The sequence below is a fragment of the Piliocolobus tephrosceles genome, chromosome 2 (assembly GCF_002776525.5).
Source record: "Piliocolobus tephrosceles isolate RC106 chromosome 2, ASM277652v3, whole genome shotgun sequence".
Classification (NCBI taxonomy): domain Eukaryota; kingdom Metazoa; phylum Chordata; class Mammalia; order Primates; family Cercopithecidae; genus Piliocolobus; species Piliocolobus tephrosceles.
Genome location: NC_045435.1, coordinates 94,012,744 through 94,021,923, shown reverse-complemented (window position 1 = coordinate 94,021,923; position 9,180 = coordinate 94,012,744). Strand labels below are relative to the sequence as shown.

Sequence of the window (9,180 nt, the reverse complement as noted above, 5' to 3'; positions counted from 1 at the left end):
GTGTGTGTGTGTGTGTGTGTGTGTGTGTGTGTGTGTGTGTGTGTGTGCGCGCGCGCGCGCGCACCCAGAATCTTGCAAAACGCCTGGCTCACAGTGAATGTTTTTCAAAATAACTGAATGGGACCCATGACCAGGTCCTCTTGACTAAGTATCCCAGTGGTCCTGTTCATGCCCAGGGCCGCCGCCACCCCTCATTGGACCCCATTTTGGTTTCCATTTCTTTAATGAAACTGTTTGTGCACCTTTTCCCCATTACTTTTCTCAGGTAATCTATTCAAATATTGATACTCATTTTGGTTAACATGGGAAATTATTCTGCTCTTTGGTTTTTTGTTTTTGTGGTCCCAGCATTTTCATGAATGAATTTCACACAAATTTCCTAAGATGTGATGTTTATTTTATTTTAATCTTGACATTACTACAACTTGTCATTTAAAACATCTTTGAAAAGTCCATAGTATGAGCCGGGCACAGTGTGGCTCACGCCTGTAATCCCAGCACTTTGGGAGGCAGAGGCGGGTGGATCGTCTGAGGTCAGGAGTTCAAGACCAGCCTGGCCAACATAGTGAAACCCCATCTCTACTAAAAATACAAAAAATTAGCTGGGCGTGGTGGCAGGCGCCTGTAATTCCAGCTACTAGGGAGGCTGAGGCAGGAGAATCACTTGAACCCGGGAGGTGGAGGTTGCAGTGAGTTGAAAGCATGCCGTTGCACTCCAACCTGGGCAACAAGAGCGAAACTCCATCTCAAAAAGAAAAAGAAAAAGTCCACGGCGTTGCCATAGTCAGTACCCTACGTCTGTGCTATGCTGCATCAGTAGTGCATCAGTTATATAACGCTATTGATGTTTTCAAGCCACTAATATAGTGAAACACTATAGTGAAATAGTGAAAACACTATTGATATTTTCAAGCCACTCATATAAAAAAGAAGCTACAAGAGGAATTCAAAGATTTTATAGTTATAAGGTTTTTATATATTTTGTTTCGTTATTACAGGAGTTGTAGATCTTATGGCTCTGACAGTGAAAGTGACCGAAGTTACTCTCATCACCGGAGCCCCAGTGAGAGCAGCAGATATAGTTGAAAATGTCCTTTTTATGGATACAAATTATATCTTATTTGTAAATATCTGGCAACTTAAAAGCTTAAGAAACTTAATGACAGTCTGTTGTTCTATTTCAATATCAGAGGTGAATTTCAGAAATAGATACTTCTTAATTGTTACTCATTCATTTACATGTGGGGAGAAGAATTTAAAATACAGATATGTCTCCTAAAAATATTTTTATGCCACATTTTACAGTAGCCAACTATGGAAATGAACTTCATTTTCTTGAATCAAGAAATCGTGAAATTTATGTATAATTTGCAATATTATTTTAAGTCTATTTCACTCTATCTCACGTATTCCTTAGAATACAGATTCTTTTTGCCTGTTTTTCCAGTTTTAGCATATATGCTGCCAAGCATAGAACTGTGAAGGAGAACTGTTAAAGGCGGCCAAATATTTATATACTGATTACATAGAGTCTTGTACATAATGTGCTCTAAAAACAAACCACCCAGAATTGATACTGTTGGTAACCAGGAGTATAAGGCAGTGGCTCGGGGGTTCTTAATTCATTCCTAACTTTTTTGATATTTCACAGGATTAGGAAAGTGGTCATGATACGTCCCACACAGTCTGTATTACTTCAGGCTTGTGGGCAAGGTTAGGAAGAATCAATCAGCCTTAACTATAAATACCTGCACTGTCTCTGAGGACTTACTATTTTATGTTCTTTTTAATCAGTACCGATCAGAAGTTTAGGTTATAAAAGCAATTCTATTCTACTTCATGCTTTGGTGCTTGGTAATTTTTGGTACCTCTTTAAGCATTACTCTTATAGATCATATATTTAAATACCATAAAAGAGAAAAATTAAATTCAAAAAAATCACTGGCACCAAAAATGGTTTATTCTGAGCCGTCTTCACTTTGACTGTTTGGGGGGCTTCTCTCAAGTACAGATGTGGGTTGGGGTCCCCTGGAGCAGGCAGGATTGGCAATAGGAGATACTGGCCACTCAAGTCTACTGCGTGTGTGTACCTCTGGAAGAGTGAAGACTGGACTTCAAAAGTAACATCAAAATCTAACTGCCACCATCCTGGAGACATTTTCCAGGGCTTTCAAGTCTTTCAAGTACAGGATATTACCACAACAGCAGCTGAACTGTTGTAACCAGCATGTTTTTCCTGTTTCCACTGTGACCTGCAGCTGACTCAAAGCCTTGCATGACCTGACCCAGGTGCAAGAGACGGGAAGAGGGATAGAGGGTATAGCATAAATTATATATTTTCATGGCTTTGGGTGGTTCCTCCAAAAATAATTGGACCTGTAAAAACTAGTGTGTGTGTGTGTTTAATCTTTACTTTGAATTTGTTCCCCAAGTGTACTTAATCACCTTAGTGCCACTTTAATCCAGTTAATGCAGAAGAAATTCATATTGGATGCCTGATGTAGAACTCAGCACCACCCTACCACAGGCCTTGTCTGGTGTATTTGGGAAGTGGAAAAGAGCCCTCAGTTGTAGGGAGCTGACAACTCTTGGTGGAGGGAGGGTGTCCTTGAATGTATTAAAACTATCACCCAAAGAAGGTATGAAAACAGGGTAAGGTGGTCAGTTGTTTGCCAGGTTGATAGACAGAAGTACATTAGAAAACAGGACTTTGGCCAAACAAACAATACTGGATACTGAATACAAAACAGTATGATTTAAAGGTTTTCAAGGGTTGCCTGCAAAGGAGAATATTACTACTAGTCAGTAGGAAAAAAAGGCATTCAGAACCCAAGCAGAAACTGCCAAATGTAATTAAGAAAAGTTGCCCTTGGGCACTGTGTTAGTTTTCTATTGCTATGTGACAAATTACCCCAAATTTAGCAGTTTAAAACAATACCCATTTAGCAGTTCTGTAGCTCATGGGTCTGGCACAGTGTGGCTGGCTTCTCTGCTCAGGGTCTTAAAAGGCTGAAATAAGGGTTGGCAGGACAACATTCCTTCATGGAGGCTCTGGGGAAGAATCTGCTTCTAAGCTCATTCAGGTTGTTGGCAGAATTCAGTTCCTTGCTGGCTCTCAGCTGGGGTCCCCTCTCTCACCTCCTCAAGGCTGCCTGCATTCTTTCTTGTGTGGTCCCCTCCAGCTTCAAACCAGCCTTCCTGCTCTTTCTCATGCTTCATCTCTCTCTCCCGTCCTCCTCTGTTTTAGGGGCATATGATTAGCTCAACCCCACAGATATATCTGAAGGTCGATTGTGCGATAGAACATAATTGCAAGAGTACTATCTCATCTCATCATATTCACGGGTTCCGGAGATTAGCTCACTGAAAGGAGGAGGGGCATTTTCAAATTCTGCCTACCACAGGCAATAACTTTGCCCATCTTAGCTGTGGGTGGAATTTTATCCAGAAAAGATAGGCCCTAGAAGCCTCATTTCTTTTCTCCATGGAGAAGGACAGCCCTCTGCTGCAGCATTCAACTTGTATGTTTACTGACAGAGTGAACTACAGAAATAGCCTTTCTTCCTAAAGGGGATTGTTCTGTATTTTGAAGTTATTTTTTAATAAAATTGAATTATGTTGTGTATTGTGCTTCTTAATAGGAAATGCATTATTGGACTGTTTTGTAACATCTTGTTTATTGCAAATAGCTAGTATTGTTCAAAAACTGTATAAAATACTTTTGTACATATTAGCAATGCCTAATTTGTATACACTTCAGTTAAATTTAGGGACCTTGTAGAAATTAAAATATATACTTAGTCTGAGTCTGCGTCTGTGCATGTTTCATCTTTCTGCTGACCCAGCCAGTGAAGACACCTCATCTCCTTTGGCAGCTCCTTTTCTTCTAGCTGAATGTTAGTGGTGGGTGTAGGAGGTGGAGCTAGAGAGAATGTCAGGCAGAGATTTTAACCTACACAGGTAAGCATTAATGATGTTTGGTCTTCCTCCCCTGGAAACTCCAGATTTCCCCTACACTTTGTTGTTGTCCAGCTAAAGTGACCTGCATAAAGATGTCTTTGCTGAGGGAGGAATGTGTCACATCCCATCTGTGAGTTTCTGCCTAGAGACAGTCCATTTACCTTCAGCCTCTACATTTCCCTCCCTAACGGCAGTACATCAGGCAGTGCAGCACGTATCACTCACTCCTAGAGAAAACATTCTTTTAGCATACACATACGAATTTGCAGGGAAGTACAATTAACTTTTGTCTCCTCAGAACTGAAAGAAATGTGTATTTTCTTAGTGAACACAACGTAACTTACTGCAGTTAACTTCTCACTGCAGACACTCAGTTTTTAAACTGAGTTAACAGTGGACTCCTTTATTTCGGCAACTCCTGAAATTTGTCAAATCTGGATGCATTCCTTTAAAATTGTAAAGAAAATGCAGGATCAAGTTCTGATAGTGGTAAGCTTGATAGTTGGGCAGTATTGGGGGCAAAATGTGCCAAGGACTTTGGTCTTGACTCTTCTGAATTAGCTGGGCATTAAATAGGTGAGAAGGTAATTCAAGGAAAATGCCCCTCTTGCAAGAGACTATGGACACTAACTGAGAATCACTGTTTAGAAGAGATGGGAGGTGGCCGGGTGCGGTGGCTCATGCCTGTAATCCCAGCACTTTGGGAGGCCAAGGCAGGTGGATCACTTGAGGTCAGGAGTTTGAGACCAGCCTGGCCAACATGGTGAAATCCCATCTCTACTGAAAACAAAAAAAGGTGACTCGTAACTTTTTCAAGGCAAATGCTGAGCTTTGAACGAGTGTTGCAGACTAACGTGGTCAGGTGAAAAGATGTGGAAGCCATGCCTCATAAGGTGAAAGGGACTGGGTTCAGATTTCCAGAGGACTCTGGTTTTTGGAACAGACAATCAACTCTGCTGTTGCCCACAGTGAGGTGAGAGCCCGCAGGCCCATGAGGGCCTTGTGGTAGAATGAGCTGGGAAGACAGCAGGGAGAAGTTCTTTGATGCAGTAAAGGCCCCTCAGGAGTCCAGAGGTGTCAGGAGGAGTTGGGTACCATGAAAGAACACGTTCATCTCAGGACAGACTGGGAAGCTTGTCAGGGCCTGATAAGTACAAGGCAAGGGGAGTCTGCCCTGGCCACATACACACAGGGCTAGGAGGCTTTAGTGGTCTGGTTTCTTTCGAAGTTTCAGTACAAGGTAGAGGTAGTACTCCCTTGCTGCTGCCTCCACCCTCACTGTGCATCAGAAGGCCCCGGGTGGGCCTGCTGCCTCTTGGAGACCCCAGACCCATCACTTACTATAAGCCCTCAAGCTCCAGCTCCCTAGACTGAGCTGAGCTTCACAGCCTGTAGAATCCAGGCTAGCTTGGAGAGGGTTGCATCTCTTCAGCCCAGAGCCATGAGGATGTCAGAGTAAAAGGAGTGGCCACCTGTATTTCTAGTGCTTTGGGAGGCCAAGGCAGGAGGATTGCTTGAGGCCCAGAGTTTAAGACCAGTCTGGACAACATAGCAAGACTGTCAAGACAAAAACAGAAAAAAAAGTAGCTGGGCATAGTGACACACACCTGTAGTCCCAGCTACTCAGGGCTGAGGTGGGAGGATCACTTGAGCCTAGGAGGTGGAGACTGCAGTGAGCCATGATTGCACCTCTGCCCAGCTTGGGCAACAGAGCAAGAAGACCCTGTCTGAGAAACAACAAATGGAGTGACCTGAGGTCTCGGGACAAACACCTGCATTCTGCATCTTGAGCCCTGGTCCTGGGCCTCCTATGGCTCATAAACCCTGAACGAAGGTATATATGGCTGGCACACACAGACATGATAGACAACCAGGGGTGCTTATCCCTTCCCAGCCTGGAGACGAGTCTGCCTCCCAGTGGACCTGGCCCACAGGGGTTGGGTGTATAGGCTGGCATTTCACCAGCCTCTGGTCACCTAGGACCTCTAGTAACTAAAATCTCCCATCAGGCCAGGTTCCCAGAGAAAGCCTGAAAAGAGTCCTCACTGACCTCAATGCCTCCAGCCTAATTTGATTTTATTTTGAAGAAGCAGGGGGACTTCTATGAACAACTATTCTGCGGTACAATCCTTAAGGACTCTGGGCTAGAACCAGGCTGCTTGGGTTTAAGTTCTACTCTGCCACTTCCCAGTTGGGTAACCGGAAGGAGGACAATTTGCTTGACCTCTCTATAATTCAGCTCATCTGAAAAATGGATGCTGGGGATTCCTCCCCCTAGAACTGTGGTGTATTAAATGTTTAGAAAACCAAGCATACATCAGTGGTTCAGAGATGGTGGCGCCTGAGGTGGTGCCTCTAGAAGTGAAGGAGTCTCAGAGGGTTCATGTCTGGGGCCAGGCTCAATCACTAGGGAGAGGCCCAAGGTCCCCAGAACCAACAGGGCAGGAGAGGATCCTGGAAGCTGCAAGAGAGACCTGAAATGCCAAAGCCATGATGTTTATGCTGTGAGAGGAAGCCAGACAACCTGCCGGTTTGCATGAGGCCCCCAACCAATGGCAGCTGTAGCCTATTAGTGCCGGGTTCAGTGAAGGCAGAATTCAGGTGTAACCTCCACCCTTACCCCACACCCAGCGGATTCATGTTTTCCCGCCCTGCTTAGAACTTTGGGCTTTGGGTCAGCGCCTGTTGGGTAGCTCTGAACTTCCCTGCCACCCCACCGGCCCCATGATGTGTGAGTTGAGTTGCACTGCCTATATTTTTCTGGCATTGCCCACTCTGCTCTCCCTCTTGCCCAGGCTGTTACACACAGTTCCATGCCCTCTGGGCCGACTCAGCCCTGCATTGCTCCCACACGTGCATACCCACAACCTGGGCTGTTCTTTCCAACTTCAGTGGGGTTGAATCTGGTTTCCCCAACCAAGCCTGGGGACACTCCAGCACTGAGGGTAGATACCTAGGGAAATTGAAAGAAAACCCATGAGCTGTCTTCCAGAGGCAGGGGCATAGCTTTCCTGACCCTGCCAGGACCCAATCCCAAATGTGTGAAGGATCACTAAGCTCTGTCCTTGCTGGGTGAGCATCTCCAGACTCCTGACTCACCCCTGGGGCATGCATTTCTGGCCTAGGAGTCACCTCCACAATAACTCAGTCCCTCCCTCCAGAAAGCCTGCCTTGACCTCCCTGAAGTGAAGCTCCTGCATGCCCCTCATCAGGACCAAGAGAGAGATTCTGCTTCTGCCTAGCTCCACCTGTTCACTCCCACCGACCAGACAACCGATCAACAGGAATCTTGACCCTACCACACCAAATCCCCTCTAGTTCCCTGCAGGTACTAAATTGTCTCCACCTCCTGGCCTTTGCAGGAGCTGTCTGTCTGGAAAGCCCTTCCACTCCCTCATTGCTCTGGTTCAAGTTCAAGTTCAAGGCTCAGCTCTGAGCAGCCCTCTGGGCCCACCAGACAGCTCTTCAAACCACTCCTTCCTGCCAGATCCAATGTTGTCAGGTGCCCACAGCTGCTCACACAGCTCAGGCTCTGCCCTGGGACTCCCCAGCCGATGAGCTGCAGGCCAGAGAAACAAAAGGGAAACAGCCGAGGCCTTCAGGGAGACTGAGTGCCTCCCTACCACCCGTCCCCTCCCTTCTCACCCGTCCCCTCCCTTCTCACCCAACCTCCAGCCCTTCCTGCAGCTTGACTGCTGGAGCCAAGGCCCCACAGGGCCAGCATCACTACCTCAGTCATGCTGGCCACACCCTCTGTCAAGCTTTGACTTGGCAGTGGGCCTAGCAATGTCCCATGCAGCTCTCTCTGCCAGGCTTCTTCCGGCCCGTGGAGAGGTCCCCCCTCCCCACCTCCGTTTTCCCTGGCTCCTGATGTTGATGCCTTAAGTGATTTGTCCCGTTCTCAGCCTCAGAGTCCTTATCCAACCAATGGGCACACAGCCCCTCCCTTACTACCTCCTGGGCCAGTGCTAGGATCCACTGTGAGTCAGATGAGGAAGTGGGCTGGGAGGAAGAGGCAGAAGGCAGCCCTCAGGGGGCTAGCTGGTCAGAAGCATGTAAGCTGCTCTGGCCTGGCCTTAACCTGGGGTTTCTGGGAGCTGGGCCAGCTGTCTGTGCACCCATGCAGGTGCAGGATGTCTGCAGCAGCTGCCAGGGGCTTCCAGATGCCCCAGCTTTGGCCCCTGAGACATTTTCTCCCTGGCTCTGGGACAGCCTTGTCCTGAAGCCCTCTGTATTCTGGCGGAGAGTCGGGGTGGGGGAGGAGGCCTTTGCAGTCTTACGGGACAGACCATCAGGCTGTTTCATGGCACCTGCCTAAGACCCTGGTCTCTCCTCCTTTTCTCCTCTGGCACCTAGAACCAAGTCACCCTGAGTCAGCGCCAGAGTTCTTGCCCACTCATGAGTAGGGCAGCATACCCAGGAGATACTGTTGCAGCTGGACATGGACTTGTACGTAAACACAAGCGCACATATGTGGGGAGGGGTGCAGCATATCGGGATGGGGGCAACATGAGAGTGACCCAGGATGGGCAGTAGTCAACTTGCGGTAGGAGTAGGGGATGCTCACAGAGGCCTCTCCTCTACAATGGTGGCCCAGTCACCATCCAGACCTTGTCAGGTCTAATGCCCCGTGGTCCCCACCCTGCTGCCTGCTCAGCCTGGCGGCATTCCTTTACAGCCTCCTGCCAACAGAGCCAGCCCCCTGCCCCCACGGGTGTCCATGCCAGAGCAGCATTCCGCAAGCCTGGCTGCATCTCCCCAGCAGAGGCTGAGCAGGGGGGGCCACTCAGCAGTGGTCAGGTCACACGGCTAGAGGGGCACAGTGGGGCCTGAGCCTCTGGCCCCTACTCCTCTGGTCCCTCTGTCTCCTGGTCCTGGGCCAATCACCTTAGAGGACTTGATCGCTGCAGTTGTAGTCCTGGGTTTTAAATCTCCTGCCCTGGGTGGCCCTATGCAGTATGAGGCCGCCAGGTAGGTATGGGTCCACTGGAGCCAAGTCCTGGAGGCACAGAGCAAAATGAGCCCTGCGCCGCCCTGGGATAGGGATGGGGGACTGGACCAGTTGGGGATCCCAGACTCACCCCCAGGTCAGAACAGCCCAGGCAAGAGGGTGGGGGTGGTGAGCGCGGCTGGGGTGCGGGGTTCAGTGGGATCAGCGTAGGATCGCTCAGGGAAGCGGGTGGAAGCCTTTTATGATCGGATCCGGGGCCCGGCGCGCTC

At 48.2% G+C, this 9,180-nt stretch overlaps 1 protein-coding gene and 1 long non-coding RNA gene across 8 annotated transcripts in view; one reads left to right on the top strand and one right to left on the bottom strand.

Annotated features, from left to right (window-relative positions):
- NKTR (natural killer cell triggering receptor) overlaps positions 1–3,804 on the top strand; it is a 50,686-nt gene extending 46,882 nt beyond the window's left edge. For all 7 annotated transcript variants that reach the window (XM_023231490.3, XM_023231489.2, XM_023231492.1 and 4 more), the window contains one exon: positions 999–3,804. In XM_023231490.3, coding sequence (XP_023087258.1) covers positions 999–1,086 — 88 coding nt within the window. In that variant the 3' untranslated portion in view covers positions 1,087–3,804. The remainder of the gene's footprint in view (positions 1–998) is intronic.
- On the bottom strand, positions 3,653–9,174 carry LOC111555432. Its single transcript, XR_002735535.1, has 2 exons — positions 9,042–9,174; positions 3,653–6,913 (listed from the first exon to the last, which is right to left on the bottom strand). It is a non-coding gene; the product is annotated as an uncharacterized LOC111555432 (long non-coding RNA).
- Positions 9,175–9,180: the final 6 nt, after the last annotated feature.